General features: G+C 40.7%; 1 protein-coding gene across 4 annotated transcripts in view; it reads right to left on the reverse strand.

Moving 5' to 3' along the window:
- Positions 1 to 3,398: 3,398 nt before the first annotated feature.
- GALNT6 (polypeptide N-acetylgalactosaminyltransferase 6) overlaps positions 3,399 to 22,407 on the reverse strand; it is a 74,964-nt gene continuing 55,955 nt past the window's right edge. For all 4 annotated transcript variants that reach the window (XM_060762799.2, XM_067464291.1, XM_067464292.1 and 1 more), the window contains exons 5-11: positions 19,988 to 20,222; positions 15,667 to 15,784; positions 11,500 to 11,700; positions 9,590 to 9,721; positions 7,644 to 7,745; positions 6,911 to 7,063; positions 3,399 to 5,413 (exon numbers count right to left, since the gene is read on the reverse strand). In XM_060762799.2, the coding sequence (XP_060618782.2) occupies positions 5,300 to 5,413; positions 6,911 to 7,063; positions 7,644 to 7,745; positions 9,590 to 9,721; positions 11,500 to 11,700; positions 15,667 to 15,784; positions 19,988 to 20,222 (1,055 nt within the window). In that variant the 3' untranslated portion in view covers positions 3,399 to 5,299. The remainder of the gene's footprint in view (positions 5,414 to 6,910; positions 7,064 to 7,643; positions 7,746 to 9,589; positions 9,722 to 11,499; positions 11,701 to 15,666; positions 15,785 to 19,987; positions 20,223 to 22,407) is intronic.

The raw sequence follows: 22,407 nt of genomic DNA on the forward strand, positions 1-22,407 counted from the left end.
CTATCCATTTTTGTTTATTCTGTGGCTGAATGCTATCTTTATGTTTTATATTTTGGTCTATTAAAACAGCCAGCAAATAAGTGCTGTTTTGAATTGTGTTGCTGGAGGAAAGTTCTGAGTGCGCCTTGGACAGCGAGAAGATCCAACCAGTCCATACTTCAAGAAATAAAGCCCAATTGCTCATTGGAGGGAAGAATAGTAGAGGCCAAGATGAAGTACTTTGGCCACATCATGAGAAGAAAGGAAAGCTTAGAGAAAATAATTATGTTGGGGAAAATGGAAGGAAAAAGGAAGAGGGACCAACCAAGGGCAAGATGGATGGATGGGATCCTTGAAGTGACTGGATTGACCTTGAAGGAACTGGGTGTTGCGATGGCCGACAGTGAGCTCTGGCTTGGGCTGGTCCATGAAGTCATGAAGAGTTGGAAATGATTGAACGAATGAACAACAATATCAAACTGGGTTTTTGTTTGATTCACCTCTGCTGGAAATAACAGGAGAGCCCTGGCAACGTGACATCTCTCCCATCATGGTACAACTGGTCAAGAACACATATCTTTCTTAAGTGGGATTGGATTGGACTGGAGTGCCCAAATCTCAATATTAATATGGCTTATTACATTGATGTTCCTACACTAACAGCATCCTTTAATGGCAGCTTAATGAAAATACAGAAGCAAATCAGAAAACAAAGTACAGTATAGCAGATAAAATGACTGGCTGTGGACAGTATAACATCTACAGAACACATAAGAGCGGCTTGAAAAAGAGAACAGATAGCAACACCTTCCTAAAAGCCATTCGAGTTTGAAATGAATTAGATCTGTGGGATAAATGTGGAGAGGCAGTTGTTTCATAAGTGTGGTGCTCTCAATAAGCTTTCTCTCTCAACCTCTCTGCTCACTATATGCCCAGAGGAAAGTTTCATATTATGGTTTATTAATCATACAGGGCACCAGGAACTAACTAAATTCTTTAGTTTCTCTCTATCAAAGATCCCAAGCAACTCTTGCCAGGAGGAGTTGACAGCTCGAATAGAAGGATTGGAGGCTTCTCACAGTGTGAGACAATGCCATGTGTTCTTTGTGCTGACAAGCCTGCTCTACTCGCCTACATCTATTCTTTAAAATAATTATGAATATAAAAAATAAAAGGTTTCACATTCACAAATAAACATATGCTAGTAACATTTTGGTCTCTCACTCAGATTGATTAAATATCAACCCAGATATAGGGAAACAAGAAAGATTGCCATGAAACAGTCCCAGAAAGAGACCCATAATCTACGAGTTGACATTTCCAAATCTATTTTAATTTAAATGCCAAACTTCCTTAGGGCTGTTAAAGTGCAAATCAATTAAGTTAGAGGAGGATGTCAAACTGAAATATCTATTTATGATGCCCCCTCCCAATCCAAATATCCCAGAGTACTGTGGCATATCTTGCGCACCTGCTATATTTCTTCTGTTATCTTCTCTAGTCTTTCTTTCTGTAGTTTGCCAGAAAAAAAACTCTTTAAAAATAGCACTTGACCTTTTTTTGCTGCAGCATTAACCTAGAATGTTTTACACAGAGTTCAGTTGCTAGTACCTCCAGTTCAAAATTAATTCTTATAAGCAGATTATGTGAAAGACCCTTGCGACTGATCAGACAGAACCGAGTGGCATACTGAAGAAGTCAGACCTGCCATTAATAATAATAATAATAATAATAATAATAATAATAATAATTTATTTTTGTACCCTACCTCCATATCTCCGAAGAAACTCGGGGAAGCTTACATATGACACAAAGTGCCTAAAAACAACACATAAAATAAAGCAGCTTCCTTTTGTTTCAATGGTCTGTTGTTCAGTATTCCTGCTAGGACAGCCAGCTTGGTACAGTGCTTTGAGCATTGAACTACAAGTCTAGAGATCAGGGTTCAATGCCCTGCTTGGACATAGAAACCCACTGGGTGATCTTGCGTCAGTCATACACACTCGGTCCTAGAAAACTTAATGAAAAGGTAATAGAATCACAGAATAGTAGAGTTGGAAGAGACCACATGGGCCATCTAGTCCAACCTCCTGCCATGCAGGAAACCACAATCAAAGCACCTCCAGCAGATGGCCATCCAGCTTCTGCTTAAAAACCTCCAAGGAAGGAACTTCTACCACTTTCGAAGGCAGAGAGTTCCAATGTTGAACAGCTCTTATAGTCATAATTTTCTTTCTAATGTTCAGGAGGAATCTCCTTAAGAGTTATCATAAATAATGACTTGAAGGCACACAACAAATTCCTGGTGGGAAATGACCAACATGTATGTTGACTTGCCAAAACATCCCATTTAAGGAAAGAGCAAGGTATAGGGCAGAGAGAGGTGGGGAGGAAGGAGGAAGGAGGGATGAACAACCAGGATGGACTGGCACAAAATAATGCTGGTCAGACATGTTGTTGTTCATTTGTTCAGTCATTTCTGACTCTTCATGACCTCATGGACCAGCCCACGTCAGAGCTCCCTGTCGGCTGTCACCTCCCCCAGCTCCTTCAGAGTCAAGCCAGTCACTTCAAGGATGCCATCCATCTTGCCCTTGGTCGGCCCCTCTTCCTTTTTCCTTCCATTTCCCCCAGCATAATTGTTTTCTCTAAACTTTCCTGTCTCCTCATGGTGTGGCCAAAGTACTTCAACTTTGTCTCTAATATCCTTCCCTCCAATGAGCAGTCGGGCTTTATTTCCTGAAGTATGGACTGGTTGGATCTTCTTGCGGTCCAAGGCACTCTTAGAACTTTCCTCCAGCACCACAGACATATAATAATAATAATAATAATAATAATAATAATAATAATAATAATAATAATAATAATAATTTAATAAATAATAAAGAAAAATAAATAATAAAGCTCAAACTGCAAAGACTCTGGCACAAGCCAGTAAAGGTGGTCCCAGTGGTGATCAGCACACTGGGTGCAGTGCCTAAAGACCTTGGCCTGTACTTAAAACACAATCGGCGCTGAAAAAAATTACCATCTGCCAGCTGCAAAAGGCCACCCTACTGGGATCTGCACGCATTATTTGCATCACACAGTCCTAGACACTTGGGAAGTGTTCGACGTGAGATCCAATACAACAGCCAGCAGAGTGATCTTGTTTGCTGTGGACTCATCTTGTTGTGTTTCAAACAATAATAACTTTATTTATATTCCGCCCTCTCTCTTCAAAGGGACTCAGACCCCACATTGCATATCTTAGCCACATGCCAAAGCATTGACCAGTAAAGAGTGTGCTGGTAGTGGAAAATGTAAGAGGGAATGAGAGGACTCCTAACCATGACGCTCTTTTAAAAAAACAAAAGAAAATAAAAACAAACCCAACTTTTGCAGGTTAATTCAAACACAACTAAAGACAGACACAAATCTTTTGTAAAATACAATTTCAGTTTTATTGTTTCCAACTGGGAATTCTAGGCTAGGCCATTTCCACTGGATCCAAAGCCTTTCTGGAAATAAACACAGTCACCTGGGAACACTAACACTAGCTTCCATATTCAGAACCGAGGAAGAGTCTACAATTTTGTGCTTTCTTCCAAGATGCTTAAAATGGGACAGAAACCAGTCATGGACTTCCAAGAAAGAAAAACAGAATGACAGGCAATTTGATCCCTGTATCAAACAAGTCTTCCCTTTGCATTAAATTGAGAGTGCCAAGCTAAAGCAGCTCAGAGCTTAGGGGAGGGGTAATATTTCTGTACCCCGACTTCCACAATCCTCTGGCTAAGCAATTCCAAGAGTTGTCTTCCCCAAAAGTAAGTTCTAAGTAGCAGCTACAGGTCATACAAATATTAAGGCTCAGTGTCAGTCAGGTGCCTGCTACTTTGTGCTGCGAACGGTGCCACAACCTTGCTTTAAGCAGAATACCAATTCATTCCAAGGACAAAAGACATCTAAATATTTCTAGCACATAAACAATGAAAGCAGAGGATTTACTTGAGTGGGCAACTGTGCATAGTGTCAGTTTACTCCCAGCTCCTCCTACCCACGAAAAAAAAATCCCTCTTTTCTTATTTGGTCTTCATTCATGTGATTTTGAAGTTCTCCACAAAAAAAGAGTTCCTCAAGGGAGATAGTTTTCTCTGCTGGTGTTTTTGTAAAGGCACTTTAGCAGCTTTCTTGGTTCCTACTGTGGCAATGTACAAGTGAGGCTACTGAAGTAAGGAAAAGACCCAAGCCAAGACCCACCTTCCCTCAAGCGAGGGACTATAAACCCTGCACAGACATGTAGAGAGCCATGTCGATCTCATCCTTTCTAGATGTCTGTATGGCGAGGATTCAAACTGCTCTGGGTTTGGGTCATAGAGGCTCGGCAAAATGCCAAATGCCCGATATCTTTCCTTTGTGTGAGCCCAAAAAGTGGTCTCCTCTCGTTTCCACTTATCTTTGGAAGAAGGATAAGCTGCCCAGACACCATCGGCATTAGCCCTTATTCACAGTTTGCTGCTGGTGAAAGTTCCCAAAGCCTGAGGTAAGGCACAGACCGCAGCCTGTGCAAAGGGCTGAGGATTTCCATCATGCAACAGCACTGCACTCCAGTGTTTGCTATTTTAAATGCAGGCTAGCCTTCTGCATCTTTGGCAGAAACAGTTACCCATCATGATCCACAAGTATCTCTGTGCAAAGGCCACACTAAGACAGCACTACAATTCTCGCTCTTTGCCTTTTTGACACATTTTCACTTTTCAAAGGCCACTACTGTCAGAAGATGCATGTCCTATGTAACAGATTTAAAAGTCTTTGGCGTCAGATTATCTTCTAAAGTCCTACAGACACATTATTTATTAAACAAAGCTCTGTAGCCAGTTTCCTTGAGATGCTACGGCCTGCCCTGTACACAGCGTATGCATTTAGGGATATTTTGGAATTCACATCATACAAAATACCCACTTTTTATCTTGTCTACTGTAGAATAAAAATTACCAAGACTGTCCATCTCACAATATGGAGTTTTGATTCACAATCCATATGGCACTCTTAATGAGCAAACATACCAGCTTGGAACTTTTACTAAGAAAAAAGGAAAATAAAGATATACATCAGGGTTTGCTGTCTCTCTCTCTCTTGGGCCATCCTTTCACATCAAGGCACATGAGTGTTTTGCAGGTAGGTTTTTGTGATTATGCAGCATATCTGAATGGGTCCTTTCCCTTTCTTCTTGGACTCATCCTCTTGTTCTCTGAAGAATGGGCTAGAAAAATAGAAAAATCTCCCATGGGAGGTCCATAGTATTCTGGTGTGGCTTGCAGTGGTTTGTTTTTGCTGGGTTTTAGCTGAAATACCAAAGTTGATAGGGATCTGCAGGGTTACAGGAAGCCATGGAGGGATGTTCACCTTTTGCAGATAAACATTTCTTAGTTGCCATATTTATAAGCAGGTGATCCTTTAAAAAGAAGAAAATACATTTAATTATGCATTGTGCTTTTGGAATTGCTCTCCTTTCTGAAGTTTAATCACTTTATCCATTGTTACAAGATTATGAGGTGAGACGATGATCTAGTAAAATGTTCATAATAAAAGTGAAAACATGTATGTGTGTGTGGCTGGGGTGTCCACTTCCACAGACAGGTTTGCCACTTCCACAAATAGCTATAGCTCCCACTATTCAGGAGACACCAATGGCCATTTCTCCAATGACACTGCAGATCAGTGAGAACTGTGAACACGTACAACCCCTTCCAGTGTCCTCCACAAACACCATACTGCCCACCACTCAAGTGAAGGCTTTCATACGGGAACCTCCAAGGTCATGTGACCAGCATGACTGCACTGAGCACTGTTACCTTCCTGCTGAAGCAGTACCTATTGATCTACTCACATTTGCATGTTTTCAAACCAAGAGGCTGGGGCTAACAGCGGGAACTCACTCCACTCCCTGGATTTGAACCACCAACCTTTTGGTCAGCAAGATCAGCAGCCCAGCGGTTTAACCCACTGTGCCACCAGGGGGCCCTTAGTAATACTGTATTTACTCTAATCTAATGCTCACCTTTTTTGGTTAAATAATCTTGCAAAAATCGAGGTGCGAATTTGATTCGATTCATACAGTAATGGCAGTGCTGAGCCAAAGCAAAAGGGGAAGCTGCTTCAGGAGCTGCACCTGGAGCTCCTGTTTGTGGGACCTCATCTCCAATTCAATGGCCATGACACAATGCTATGCGATCCTGGGATTTGTAGTTTAGTGAGACATCAGCAACCTTTGGCAGAGAACCTCATCAAAATCTCATCAAACTACAGCCTGACTCCATAGTATTGAGCCAAGGCAATCTAGCTGAATTCATTCTACAGTATAGATCAGGTGTGAGCAAACTTTAGCCCTCCAGGTGTTTTGGACTTCAACTCCCACAATTCCGAACAGCCGGTCCAAAACACCTGGAGGGCCAAAGTTTGCCCATGCCTTGTATAGATGCACCCCAAAGTTTGCTTTTCTATTGCTGGAAGCTTTGGTGCTCTAGCACTTTTATTTTGAAATATAATGTGCACCTTTTTTGGCAAAATTATAATGAGCATGCTTTTTGCTGCTGCACATTAGATTTGGCAGCAAATTCATTTTTTGGTTTCAAGATTTTGAAAAATGAGGTGTGCATTAGATTTGATGGCACATTATACTCGAGTAAATACAGGTATCTTTACTTGTAATGTGTTATGTCCAAGCTCTGCCTACAAGCAACTGTCACAACTGCTGTTTCCCAGCAGAAATGAGAGGACAGCAGTGTCCTGTGGCCACTTTAGCCTGGCCAGGTCACAGCTAGAAAAATGGAAAATACATCCCTAGCAAAAGGGTAGCAAAAGATGCAACTATTGGCAAGAGTCAGTGCCAAAAAAAGCAAACCGATTTAAGAAAAGAAGTCTATGCTTCGGAAATCCAGAAGAAACCCACCTTAGTCAGGTCCCATTCTTCATTTTCTGGTACCCGGGAGTGTTTCCCTGTATAGTGACAGTCCCCTAACTCTACTGGTCCCGACTTGGATCGGAGGCAGAGCTGCTTGCCAATGTTGTGCCGTAGGTCTCGCTGGGAGGTGTACTCAAAGTACTGGGAACAAAAAGAAGATGAGAACAAAATTGGGAATGGGAAGAGGCAGGAGAAAACCTTGCTTGTTGGAAAGCAAAAAACAGAAAAAACATCCAGAATTGAAATAATATGGATGCAAATGAAATTACAATGGAAACACCTGCTTGGCCTTGGTTCAGTGCATGAACACAATATAAGCCAGTGATTCTCAACCTGTGGGTCCCCAGATGTTTTGGCCTTCAACTTCTAGAAATCCTAACAGCTGGTAAACTGGCTGGGATTTCTGGGAGTTGTAGGCCAAAACACCTGGGGACCCACAGGTTGAGAACCACTGATATAAACCATGCAAGGACCGAAGTTTCCAGAACATTCTTGAGCTTACCCAATAAACTAAGCTTCATGTGCCTAATGCTACTCTCTTTATGTTAATTCTAACATTAGGTATGGGAAAAAATTATCAAAGGTTGAGGGCATGCATTTTATCCTTCATTCCCCTACTCCTTGAATGTGGACTTCTTGTTGATGTGTAGAGTCTGGGCTGCATGCAAATGCATGAGAGGAGATGGAGGTCACCAAAATCCTCCTTCATTCAACTCCATACCTGGTTCCCTCCCATTCCATGGCAGGGATACAGGATCAATGGTTTCCCTCCATGATTGTTCTCTCCAACATCCAAGCAGCGTTTGGCTCCTTCATTTCGAATCTGTAACCAAGAAAATTCAACACACTTAGGGGCACAGCCAAAACCAGAAACAAGATAGAGCTTTCCAATAGGACCTTGAAGGAGCTGGGGGTGGTGGTGGCTGACAGGGAGCTCTGGCGTGGGCTGGTCCATGAGGTCACGAAGAGTCAGAGACAACTGAACGAATGAACAACAACAACAACAACAACAAGGATGCAATCCCTTTATTTATTCTCCAGTCCATATTTTTTCACAGCAGTTGGAATATTGGTGAACATTCATGACATCAAACAGCTCAGTAAATAGTTATGGCAGTTCACAGGTGAGATTTGGAGCTAGGAGAGTACACGTTTGTTTTCAAAACCCTTTATTTCTAGCTGAAAACTGATTTATCTGGAGTATGGTGCATTCTTGCTTCCCTCATGTGTATGTGCCACAGGCTTCAAAACAGAGAATTCACTAATACTGGCTAGACATTGGAATGATTGCTTAAAATAACTGATGAGATGGGTTAGGAAAAGATGTTGGAAATAGCAACCTTCTCAAGCCACCACTGATTATTTCTTGTGTATATAATTGCTTACTGTATTGTATATGTATGTATTGACTTGCATTTTTTCTTTAACTCTTTGTTGTGGGAAGGGCTGCAGACCATGTGATCAGATCTGGGCTTGTTCAGGGCTCAGACTCCATTTTAGAAACAGTATGCTTTAGACTTCAATGCAGGAACTATATGCTTAGATGTTTCATTGGACTTTCAGACTAGACAGGACTCTCAGAACAGAGAAATACTTTGGACTGTTGATTTTATGAAAGATGCCCTGTGATACCTACACAGAAAAACTACTTCAAATCCTACTTGTAACTGGATTGATATGCAAAGTACCTGTATGCTGAGTACATGAAGTTTGTAAATAAACCAACTATATTACTTTTAAAGAAGTCTCTTTATTTTTGTCTCTTGAGATAATGATTTAAAGGCAAATATATTATATTTTAGTTGTTTTTGAACAACTAAAAAGAACACTTCTGAAACTCTGCTGTATGTGTGTGTGTGTGTGTGTGTGCGCGTGCACTGGCATTTCTTTGTCCCTAACAGTTCAAAGAGATATTTAGGACATCATTTTAACAGCTGAGAAACCTAATTGCCTTGCATGAATGCCATTTTCCCAAAAGGTTATGACTCTAAGAGGTCATGCTTTTACCAAGAGGTTATGGCATCATTTCTCAAAAAGTTAAGACTTCTAAAAAGATCATGCCTTTCCAAAGATCATAAAATCTCCAAAAGTTTATGAGGATTTCCATTTTCCAAAAAATGAAACAAGCAAGAGTCTGAAAACTGGAAACAAATCAATATTGACAGAGGTTTTAAGTTCCTTTTTCCAATTACTGATGTGTTTACTTTTTGCTGCACCTTGTAAAGCTATGAGACACACTATGCCCCTTTCAGTGTAAACAAAAAATCAACAGACTAGGGAAATGAAAAGATTTTACTTCATGCTAATGACCAAGTTTTGACAAATGACTTCTCAGGGAGAGTAATTATTTCCTTTCATTGTAGGCTTTTTTCATTTCATTTTTGGAGTTTTGGGGAGGGAAGCTCTCTTCCTCACTGCCTAGCTCACATAGGGCATAGATGATCAATCCTCTCCCCAGAATATATACAAAACAATAAACAATAAAGTTGGAGGAGAAATATTGACAGGTTTCTTCCTGAACACAAGCAAAAACATCCCACAAAACCAGTTTTGATTCATTTTCCTGGTCACCGAGAAGGTTGGTGCTGTATTGTCTTTTTCCATGTCCAGTATGATGGGACATATGTCCAGAAAAAGTGAAAAACAAGTTAACGCATTTGCACTTACAGCTCCATAGAAAGCTGGAGTAAGGTCTGGGATGAAGATCTCAGGATAAATGGTTTGCAGATACCAGGTGAAATTCTTGCAGTGTAAACGCTCCTTCAGATTAAGTCGGTCAGAGAGGTCTCCGTATGTTTTCTGACAAAAACAAAGAGAGTATGTGTTAATATGTATCAGGATGCAGGGATAATAGCATCTCTCATGGCATGGAATTCATTATTAAAGGGATTGAGTAAATAAGGAAAAACCCTACAAGAAATAATCCTGAAAGTTCCTTTGTTCTTTGTTTTGTATAATGCTATGATTAAAAGTGACATATCTTGTCAGGATTCTTCTATAGAGATTGGGCTCAATTTCTGTTTTCATTGGCAAACACAATTTCTCTGTTTTCTAAAATACTGGAGGTTTTCTTTTTGGAGTTAATCCCTACACCATAGCTTGGTAAACATCAAAATATCCACTGCAAAATTGATGGCTGGACACCCCAGTTTATTAGAACTGAGGCAAATTTAAATACGTGGAGTCCAAGGTTACCAAGTGTTCCTTATTGTTAGCAATTTTGGAAATGCATATCCTTTTAGAGATCGCTCTGGCGTGGGCTGGTCCATGAGGTCACAAGGAATCAGAGGCAACTGAACGAATACACAACAACAACAACAACAACAAAGCTTTTTGAAAAACCAGAATCTCCATAACCTTTTGCAGAAAAAACAACCATTTGAAAATCACAACCTTTTGTAAAAGTTTGATCTTCCAGAGAAGAGCCAAAAACCTGTTTGAATAAAATCTTCTCTTCAGTGGTATATAACCACATGAACTTATGCAAGGCAATTTGACTTTGAGTTGTTAAACTGATAATCTAGTTGTCTCTGATCTGTTAGGAACAGAGATAAGTGCTATACTGACTCTCCCATAAAATATCTGGTTTCAGTATCGTGCTCTCAAAAGACAAAAATAAAGCAGACTTCATTAAAAGAAACATGTTTACTCTCAACCTTCCTGTATTCAGTATACAGACACATAACTTGTCAATCCAATTACATATAGTTTTGAAATTTGAAGTGGTTTCTTGGTGTAGACAACACAGTGTATCTTTCTTATAATCAACAGCAATATGGATTTGCTCTTAACAGTCCAAAGTCTCATGGCATCTCATGGAGTCTGTGTTCTAATGGAGTCAGAAGTCTCAAATGAGTCTGAGCTTTGAGCAGTCCCAGATCTGATCATGTGGTCTGCAGCCCCTCCCACAACCCCAAAAAACATAGAGTAAAGGGAAAGCGGCATACCAAAACATACATATACAATACCGTAAGCAAGCAGAATCATATACAAAACAAATTACTAGTGGAGGCTTGAAGAAGGTTGCTATTTCCAACAAGTAATGTTCCTTATAATGTGTTCCTTATTATAAAGGGTTCAAAAGCTTCTCCTTTCTTACATACTGAAAAATATGTCTCAAATTCTTCTTTGGAAGAAGAATTCTTTAGCCTTCCATAAAGACAGAAATATGTGCATCATGTAATTTATGAATGCTAACAATATGTTAATTTTCTAGAGAGGCACATAGCCAGGTTAATGGATCTCAATACTTCCATTTGGTATTTAGGTAAAGCACAAACTTGATACTAGCTACTGATTCTCAACCTCTGCATGAATCTGACTATCTATTATTACTTTCTTTAAATGTCACAATATTATTGGAACCCTTCTTTTTGTTAAAATGGTTATTGAGATATGGCTAACCAGGTGATTTTTCTTGTTCATCTAAGGCACTTTTCTACAACTAAGAGAACCAGTTTCACCATACGTTAGATAGGCACTGGTTGTCTGTTGTCCTCTGATCTATTAGACCTGGCATAAATCAATTCTCCCAAAACAACAAACATACTCTCCGAAACAACAAGTTGCTTTAATACCTCTCTAGCCATCTGAGAGGCTTGCTGGTTCCTTCTGTAGAAAATTTCCTTGTAGTCGTCCATCCAGACTTCAGCCAAGCGTACTTGATTTCTGGAGATGACTTGGGTCCCTTTGGGGAAGGTGTGCGGACTCTTGGAGCGGAAGACGTGGCCAACCACCGAGCAGGGAATGATCTCCAGCTGACCTCCGCACTGCCAAACCTGGGTCAAAATATATCATTCATGTCATGAGGGGGCGTAACAACTTTTCAAAGAATGAACAATATATGAGGTACATCTTTATATTTTGCATCTCACCATTGTTTTATTTTTGAAGCAGGGGAGGGGAATCACCTTGGGGTGGAAGATGAGAATGGGGGGAATATTAGCCACCTCTTTCTATCAAAGGCAATCCCTTCTCCATTGCAAGGAAGCTCTTCCTCAGTGGGAACTTTCTTCTCTGATGGGTAACGGCTTTTGGGAGATGGCTATAATTTTTGGAAAATGAAAATCTCCATAACCTTCTGGAGATTTTATTTTTGGAAAAGCATGACAACCTTTTTGAAAAATGATGCCATAATGTCTTGGTAAAAAAGCATGACCTGTTAAGAGTCATAACCTTTTGGGAAAATGGCATTCTCCATCACATACACACACACACAGACACACACAAACATGCACAGAGAGAGAGAGAGAGACATACACACACATACATACACATACATATATACATTCAGCAGAGTTTCAGAAGTGTTCTTTTTAGTTACACCTACTCTCCCTAAAAATATACTTGCCTTTAAATCATGCTCTCAAGAGAACAAAAATAAAGTAGACTTTTAAAAAAGTAACATAGTTGGTTTTCCAACAAACCTCATGTATTTAGCATACTGGTACTTTGCATATCAATCCAGTTACAAGTAGAATTTGAAGTAGTTTCTCTGTGTAGGCAACACGGGGCACCTTTCTTAGAATCAATAGTCCATAGTTCAAAGCATCTCTTTGTACTGAGTCTAATAGAGTCTCTGTCTAGTCTGAAAGTCCAATGGAGTCTAATAACTTCTGTACAGCATACTGTTCCTACTGAAGTCTAAACGCTACTCAGTTCTAAAATGGAATCTGAGTCCTGGATAAGCCCAGACCTGATCACATGGTCTACAGCCCCTCCCACAACAGGCCAAATTGCATACCGATACGCACATATACAATACAGTAAGCAATCTAAATTAGATACACAACCAATAATTAGTAGACGCTGTGAGAGGAAGTCACAAGGAAGAAGGGGGGAGGGGGGAGCAGGCTTGTTTTCTGCTGCCCTGGAGACAAGGATGCAATGGAACAATGGCTTCAAACTACAAGAAAGGTGATTCTATATGAACATTAGGAAGAACTTCTTGACTGTGAGAGCTGTTCAGCAGTGGAACTCTCTGCCCCTGAGTGTGGTGGAGGCTCCTTCTTTGGAAGATTTAAACAGAAGCTGGATGGCGATTTGTCGGGGGTGCTTTGAATGCAATATTCCTGCTTCTTGGCAGGGGGTTGGACTGGATGGCCCATGAGGTCTCTTCCAACTCTATGATTCTATGGTTGCTATTTGCAACAGTAATAATATGTACTACAGAACGAGGCCGTTGTCCCTTCCAAGTCCCATAGCTGCTTTTTATTTTTTAAGAACCAGTGTGGTGTAACAGATAAGAGTGATAGACTAAGAATGGGAAATCCATTTAATCTGCCCTAATATAGGGGTTGTGCGTATACTGTCAAGTTGCCTTTTGATTCATAGTGTTTTCTTAGGCAAAAAAAATATTTAGAAAGGGCTTTGCCATTCCCTTCCTCTGAAATACAGCCTACAGCCCCTGGAATTTTTGGTAGTCTCCCATCCAAGTAATAACCAAGGCTGGCTCTGTTTAGCTTCAAAGTTCAGATTGGATTTGGTGCCTTTAGGGTATTTATAGGAAGTGTTTCATTACAGTAAAGAACAGAAATACTTTCTCTCTTCAATAAATCTCTCTCTTCACCCCCTTCCTTCCAATGCAATCTGTTCAAATTACCAGATTTGCGTTTTCCCAGAGTGCTTTATGCCTTTCCAATAATTCTAGGATTTTGCAATAATGTGGCATTGATGTGCTTGCCACGATCAAATTCAGTGCACATTCTTTATAAATTATAACTGAGCCTTTTTGTCCTCCGAAATGGAGAACAATCACTGGTTTTCTATTTTAGTATGCGGGAGTAGGTGTAATTTGAAGCCTGCATACCTAGCAATGATTCATTCAGTGGGACGTCTCCTGCATGATATCAGCTGAATTACAGGCCTTGTCAGGACAGCATCGGAACTAATTTGCAGGTTTTCTCCCTAGTTCCCTATTTTGGGTGGCACCTTACCTGCAGAAAAATTGAGGGACCTCAAAAGCTTGCACGTTATTGTTGCACTTTGGTTGGTCCCAAAACTATTTTTGCTTTGGCTTCCAAGCTGTATTTTCCATGATAGCTATATGTCATGAGCCTTCACATCAGCACTGGTTGCCTCTCTTGACACAAAGGCATCACACTGATTATTATAACCATGATTCATGGAATGCTGATAACTTTTTTTTGCGGCATCTATGTGCAGAACCCCAGTTCACAGATCTAATTAGTTAACTGAACATGGGGCACTTCAGGTTGCTACAGAAATACAGCCATCACTTTTCAGTTGTTTATTTTCATGAGAGCGAACATGGCCCTTATATCCGTCAGAGATACATTCCTGGATTTCGCGGATAATAGTAAACCCTATTGAAGCAAAGACCTTTTGGCTCAAGGATACCATACAGTTAGCTTGGTAAAGGTAAAGGTTTGCTCTTGACATTAAGTCTAGTCGAGTTCGACTCTAGGGGGGTGGTGCTCATCTCAATTTCTAAGCTGAAGAGCTGGCATTGTCCATAGACACCTCCTAGATCATGTGGCTGGCATGACTGCATGGAGCATAGTTTACCTTTCCGCTGAGGTGGTACCTATTGATCTACTCACATTTATATATTTTTGAACTGCTAGGTTGGCAGAAGCTGGGGCTAACAACAGGAGCTCACCCCGTGCTGCAGATTTGAACCACTAAGCTTCTGGTCAGCAAGTTCTGCAGCTTAGCAGTTTAGCCCGCTGTGCTATCATGGACCTACAAAATGCATTGGAGGACCTACAAAATGTCTGGAGAATATAAATTTCATGTAACGTGAACAAATGAAATCACAGATCCCCATTCCTAGGATACGGGAGTCACCGTGTATAGAAGTGTGAAGGTCCTTCTTTCTAAAGTTATGAGTTGGAAGGACATCACTTGCATGTTCCCAGGATTTCAACTATGCTGTGGTTCCCTGGAAAGAGGCAACTACAAAGTAGCCTCTATGTGGGTTTTCATCATGCTTGGCACCACATTATTGTGACTGAAGCTTAACTTAAAGCAACCTAGTACTGCATCTTGGACCATGTGGCACCTCTAAGCTTAGCCTACATCACAGGGCTGCTGTGAGGATAAAATAAGAGAAGCACAACACTAGGCAGATTTCCAGGATTTTTTTTTATAAAGAGGAAGTGTGGGACAAAAATGTAGAAAAAAAGAAAAAGAAGAACAAACGGGGTCCTGAAAAAGATATTGGATGCCTTGCATACAATGGATTACAATTGCCTTGACATTATGTCATGGCCTATCCTTCTCCATTATGTCCACACTGTCTGGGAATCATAAAAGTTAATAGACCAAAAGTAGTTTTGTGAAGACTGTTGAAGATTTTTAAATAAAGTTTTTTTTCAAACTTGAATCAGGATTTTATAAGTTTTGAAAGAGCAGCATTCTAAAATTAAGTCTACTGAATACTGTAAAGCAGCGGTTTTCAACCTGCGGGTCCCCAGATGTTTTGGCTTTCAAATCCCAGAAATCCTAACAGGTGGTAAACTGGCTGGGAGTTCTGGGAGTTGTAGGCCAAAACACCTGGGGACCCACAGGCTGAGAACCACTGGTCTAAAACCAACACATTGCAAGTCAAGTCAGAAAATTCCTTCTAATGTCCCTCAGGAATGCATTTTAAAAAGAACTAGCCAAAAAAACCCAAAACACACCTAGTCTTGTACCATGAATGTTAGTATAGCTGGAAAACAAAAACTTTCCACAAACTCACATCTCCACCATAAGCAGCATATTGTACCTTTCCTCCTTACCCGAAACGACATCTCGACATTTTCTCCTCCCCAGATCTCCATCTGGTCATCATAAGAGCCAACGTGTTCAAAATAGGCCTTGGAAATGGCAAAGAGGCCACCAGCAAAGGTAGGAGTCCTGAAAAAGAAATGTCAGTTTTAAGCAGGATACAGAAAGGCATTGAACAGAATATGGAAACAGATGCTGTTACAATACATGGTTCAACCTCCCTGAAATTCCTAACAGCTTCCTCTGAGTTGTCAAAGGCTTTCATTGCCAGAATCACTGAGTTGGTGTGAGTTTTCCAGGCCATATGGTCATGTTCCAGAAGCATTCTCTCCTGACATTTCACCCACATCTATGGCAGGAATCCTCAGAGGTTGAGGGGTCTTTTGGAAACTAGGCAAGTGGGGTGTATATACCTGTGTAATGTCCAGGGTGGGAGAAAGAACTCTTGTCTACCTGAGGCAAGTGTGAGTGTTGTAATTGGCCACCTTGATTAACACTGAATCACCTTGCAGCTTCAAAGCCTGGCTGCTTCCTGCCTGGGGGGATAATTTGTTGAGAGGTGTTAGCTGGCCCTGATTGTTTCCTGTCTGGAATTCCCATTTTTTTTAGTGTTGCTCTTTATTTACTGTCCCACTTTTAGAGTTTTTTTAAATACTGGTAGCCAGATTTTGTTCATTTTCATAGTTTGTGGTTTCAACTAACTATAGTGTTTTATAAAATAAAATACATTTCTGCTGGAACCACTTACGAACCATCAAGGACCTTGAGATCGTCCGGGGAGGCCCTGCTCTTGGTCCCGCCTTTGTCACAAGTACGTTTGGCGGGACGAGAGACAGGGCCTTCTCAGTGGTGGCCCTTCGGCTATGGAACACCCTCCCTAGAGAGATTAGCTCTGCTCCCTCCCTCTTAACGTTTCGGAAGTAAGTTAAAACATGGCTATTTGAGCAAGCGTTCACAAATGCAGAGTAACGGATATAGGTAACTGATATAGGAAATCTGACGGTTTGACGATGGAACTGGACAATGCTTGATAATAAGGAGAAGCTAATGATGTTGTTTTTATTGCCTTGTTGTGTTTTATGCTGTTTTAATGTTTTAATTTGTATTATGATATTACGTACACTGTTTTGTTGGAAACCGCCTTGAGTCGCCAATAGGCTGAGAAAGGCGGTATACAAATACAGAAAATAAATAAATAAACCGTGAATAAATTTTTTATAGAGAGTCATTTTAGTGCGCCCCACTCATCCACCCACGTGCACTCCCAGATGGCACCACCCAGTATGGTTCATACAACCCACACACCCCTCTGGTAGAAACCCAGCCACAAGGCTGAAGAAGGATGGAGTCCATTCATTTATGGAATTCAAGGAGAGCTGTTTTAGAGCCAGACAAGGGCTTTCTTCAGTCTTGGATATCATTATTGTAAATGCATATTGTCAAGTCAGAAATGGGAGCACTCAAGGGACTAAAGCTTTTCAACCTGCCTTGCTTTTATAACTGCTTGCCTTGGACTTTTTTGTTGCTGCCTTAAAGAAGGAAAGGAGATCAGAGCCAAAAAGGTTTCTCGGACGAGGCTTTCTCTGGAACACTGATCTGTTCTTTCCCGGGGTGAAGATGGGGGAACCATACGAGAGATTAGAAGCTGCTGACAAGCCAAGTGGCCAAGCTCTCTCCCTTCCCCAAATAAGCAGCAACAACAACAACAACAAAGGAGGAATCCCTGAGCCCTTTTCATCCGTGCAGAACAGACTCCCGTCTGACCTTCGCACAAAGAGGAGCTGTACTTGAGGCCAGAGGAACAGGATTTTGTCTCGCTATGGCAATGACAAGGGTCAAAGGGGCCGGTATTAAATGTCTTCCACTTTATGAATACAAGGTCATTTCAAGCTTTAAGAGGTTGGGATACTGGTTACTTTAATGACTCGGCAGCTGCCCACTGCCAAAACAGACAGGAGGCTGCCAGCCTTTGAAAGAAGAAGGAACAAACCTCGATTCTTTCATGTCATGGCTCTCATTAGCCTGCTTTTGTTCAGAAAAGGGGAGAAATCAAGGGAAAGGGGGAGGGGGAAGGGGAGATCCTGCCATTAAGTCTCAAAGTACCTTGGTTATACTTGGGGTTTACAATTCCCTTTAACGCAACAACATGCTGGGAGGTAACACACCTTTCTTCCAATTTTTGTGATATGGAAATGGACAAGGCGATTTGCTAATGGTGATATTTAGACTGCAAATAAGATACGAGTTTTATGTGTGCTTAAGCAGTACAATAGTCCCTCCTTTTCTGTGCTGAATACTTTCCAAGACATTCAGCAGAGAGCTGAAACTACAGAGCTTACGGAGCACTGTGTATCAAACATTTCATGTTGAGGACACCCTTTTTAGACGTGCCTCGTTTCACAACACAGTAATTCAGTTTTACTGGCAAATCAGAGGTTAAAGCAACCCCTTATAAGAGATACAAACACACACATAAATTGTGATAACGAAATGTATGGGGACGCAACATATCTCATGAAAGCCTTCCATGTATGTTTTTCTAAAAATATATTTCTACCATTATAATATACGTTGCAAGATTTTAGTAATTTCTTGTTACATTTGTGTGACACATCTGCACAATGCAGCCGGCACACTAATGTGCCACAGCACACATTTTGGAAAACTCTGCTGTATATACTATAAAAACATACCAGTGATAAAGTTTAATCTATGGATTAGGCACAGTGAGAGATTAAGGATAATAACTAATAATAAAACAGAACAATTATAATGAGCATACTGGGACTGCAGTGGCACAACGGGTTAAACCCTTGTGCTGCTGAACTGCTGACGTGAAGATTGGCAGTTCAAATTTGCAGGATAGGGTGAGCTCCCACTGTTAGCCCTGGCTCCTATCAACCTAGAAGTTTGAAAACATGCAAATGTGAGTAGATAAATAGGTACCACCGTGGTTGGAAAGGCAAAAGATGCTTCATCCAGACATACCGGCCACACGACCAGGAGGTGTCTATGGACAATGCAGGCCTCTCGGCTTGGAAATGGAAATGAGCACCTCCCCCAGAGCCGGAGATGAGTGCCGCCTCAAGAGCCAGAAATGAAAGGAGAAGCCTTTGCCTGTGTATTTGTGTGTCATTGTATTACATTGTAAAAGGCACTGAATGTTTGCCTGTGTCTGTTTACATGCTGTAATCCGCTCTAAGTCCCCTCAGGGAGAAGAGTGGAATATAAACAAAGTGTTGTTGTTGTTGTTGTTGCTATTATTGTTGCTGCTGTTGTTGTAATGAATATTTTATGAATGTCTCTTTTTCCTCAAAATATCTTATTGTACTGTAGTATTTTTGGGTAATTGAAACCACACAAAGCAAAATTCCAGATTTCTCTACAAAGGATTCTGAGATATGTTTGAGAGAGAGTTTCAATTATATCAATCACAGAATTACTATTCCCAACCTCTCTGAGTGAAAGTAAGATATATAACTACTTAATCACAGGACAAGGTGGGCTAATGGATAGGCTAATGGATAGGCTTTCGTGGTCTCCCCGAGATTAGATGGTGGAAGTAAGGGATAGATCTGTGTGCTATCCAAATTGAGAAGGACATTTCAGTCCATGTCCTGTCCCTGCCCCTCCCCCCTCCATTTTGGGTATCCAAAAACATTGGGCACCAGATCTGTTTTTGGGAGCCTCCCGAAAGTCAGCTGATGGGAATATATGTTTTCAGCTAGGCAGCCAAAAGATCTGGGAAGATCAGTCCAATTGGTGGCAATGGGGATCTTACAAGACTCCCCTTTCCATTCCTGGGATCCTTTCCTTTCTTCCATTCAAGGGAGCTTTGGTTTGAGCAACAGAGCAAAGGAAGCATGCCCTGCGTACTCCCAAATAGAAAAGAAGAAGCCGCACCCGGCAGCCATGTGGGCCGTTCTGGAGAAAATAAAAACATGGTGGCTGAGACCTTGCCATTATGGCTGTCCAAACAAGCCGAACAAGCTGGATTGGCCGAAGGGAACCAACCAACTCGAATCTGTGCACAAGCCTAGTCTCCAGTACCATTTTCTAGGAGTGAAACTCGACAAAGAATTCTGAGGGAATCGGAAAAATTGCAGCCAAATCCATCAAATTCTGTTCATCTACATCAAACCATAGTTTTTAAAGTAGTATATCTCAAGATATCTCATGTCAGGAACCAATAACTATTTTTTCCCAGAGTACTAGGTCAAACTGAATGATCATGTCATGAAACGATGCATGTCCAAAAAACATGAAATGTTTGGAAAGCTCTGCTCTAGACAGACATTTCAAGAGATTTTTTAAAAATTATCATGGACCTACTTGATTGGGTACGTCTCATCTTTCCTCCTCTCCTTCTCATGCTGTGGGATAGCCTCCCAGCCAAAAGTCAGACTCCAGTCAAAATTACCCCGACTATGCTGTTTCCCATACTGAATGGGTTTGGAAAACTCAAAGGTGTTCAGATCAATGGTGGTGATATCTGGACTGACCACAGCCGTGGGCTCTTCCGCGATGCGTGATAAGAGGGGCTCCAGCCAGCCATGGAAGCACTCACCTAAGGAAAGAAAGGAGAGAACAGCCATATCACCCCAAAATGCCACCACACAAAACATTCCCATAACATTTTGATTTTTAATAGCTAAGATCTATTAAACTGATTTTATTGTACGCCATTTTGAGATCTTAATATATAGAAATATTCCACCTGCTGCACCTGCACAGCAAGGGTCAGTTTCTATCCAAATTACTATCCAATATGGCAAGGAAAACTGCATGCATGGCTTTTTCTTTATGTTCTTACTAAGCTGTTACTATTTAGATTACTTCAAAACATTATCGGTGGCCACTGCAATTATAAGCAAGAAGAAAAGAAAGATGACCAATACATAAAATTTTCATAATTCAGAATAAGAGTTGGTTTATTTTATAATAATGAAATGCTGACAAATCTATATTTTGCCAAATTTATGACACCAGCCGTATAACAGGGCAACTAAACACTGAACATTATTGGACATTTATTGCATGAAATTGTGGGAGAATGCAAGTTGGACAAACACATTGCAGTACAATGAACTTGCATGCTGACAAACAATTTTTCTGTAAGTTAAAACCTGTTCATTTAGGGAGGCATTTGGTTTTTAACATAGAACCATAGAGTTGGAAGAGATCTCATGGGCAATCCAGTCCAACCCCCTGCCAAGGAGTAGGAAAATCACATTCAAAGCACCCCCGACAGATGGCCATTTAGCCTCTTTTTAAAAGCCTCCAAAGAAGGAGCCTCTACCACACTCTGGGGCAGAGAGTTCCACTGCTGAACACCTCTCACAGTCAGAAGTTCTTCCTCATGTTCAGGTAGAATCTCCTTTCTTGTAGTTTGAAGTCATTGTTCAGCATCCCAGTCTCCAGGGCAGCAGAAAATAAGCTTGTTCCCTCCTCCCTATGACTTCCCCTCACATATTTATACATGGCCATCATGTCTCCTGTTGTGATAAATGAGGCATTTAATATTTCTGCTGTATTGTGTTTTAAATGTGTTTTCAGTTGGGATTTTAACTTGTTTTTTAAACAGATAGTTGATGTGATATTGTTTTAACTTTTCTACTATTTGCATTTTTTTGGTTGTATTGTATTCTCAAATGGCTGCAAACCACCTTGAATACCACACTGGGATAAAGGTGAGATATAAAATAAATAAAGAGAATAAAATCTGTTAAAATAAAATAAAAACTCAATCCGATCTGCTTTACTTGTGTATTACAGAGAATGGAACAATCACGAATGCAACTATAAAGAGAATGTTTACATATACCTGTTTTTTCTGTACACACATAGATGAATGGGCTATGTTTTTTATATGTGGAAAAGAATAGAAACTGAAAAAGAATAGCACACAACCCACTGTTATGCCAGCTCCACTGGCTGCCAGTCTGCTACCAAGCTCAATTCCAAGTGCTGGCTTTAGCCTATATAAAGCCCTAAATGGTTCTGGCCCAGCTTACCTGTCCTAATGGATCTCCCTCTATGAACCAACTTGGAGGTTAAGATCTTCTGGGGAGGCCTTGCTCTCAGTCCCACCTCATTTACAGGTGTGGTTAATGGGGACAAGAGACAGGGCCTTCTCAGTGGTGGCCCCTCGGCTGTGGAACTGCCTTCCCAGTGAGATTAGATCAGCCCCCCTCCCACCTGACCTTTAGAAAGAAATTAAAAATGTGGCTATTGGACCAATATTTTGGAAAGTAATTTTCAGTGCAGTGGCTCCTGGAATATGATTTTGGATTACATGGTTTAATAATTGGTTTTGAGGTTGAGATGTTTTTATTTTATGGTTTTAATGTATGTGTTTATTTTATCTGTATGTCTGTTCATGCGGCATTGAATTGTTACCTATCTGTAAGCCACTCTGAGTCCCCTTCAGGGTGAGAAGGGTGGGGTATAAATATAGTAAATACATGAATAAAATTCTTTGCCACATCAAAAAAAACATACTTGTCAGGACACCCCATTTACACTCGTTCATATTACCATTTGGACCCTTCACACATGATCATGGAAAGTGAATCTGTTGTTTTCTTTAATGTTTTAACATCATGCAAATTCACCCTTTAAAAACCATTTTGATCTTGGTCAACTGCAATCTTTCAGGATTATCAGAAGGAAAAGATATTATAGTTATATATCACCAAACAAATTGATCCCCATTTTCCCCTTTCTTTGCAGCACTTCGTTGAATCTGGGAA

Source organism: Anolis sagrei, chromosome 2, assembly GCF_037176765.1.
Source record: "Anolis sagrei isolate rAnoSag1 chromosome 2, rAnoSag1.mat, whole genome shotgun sequence".
Lineage (NCBI taxonomy): Eukaryota > Metazoa > Chordata > Lepidosauria > Squamata > Dactyloidae > Anolis > Anolis sagrei.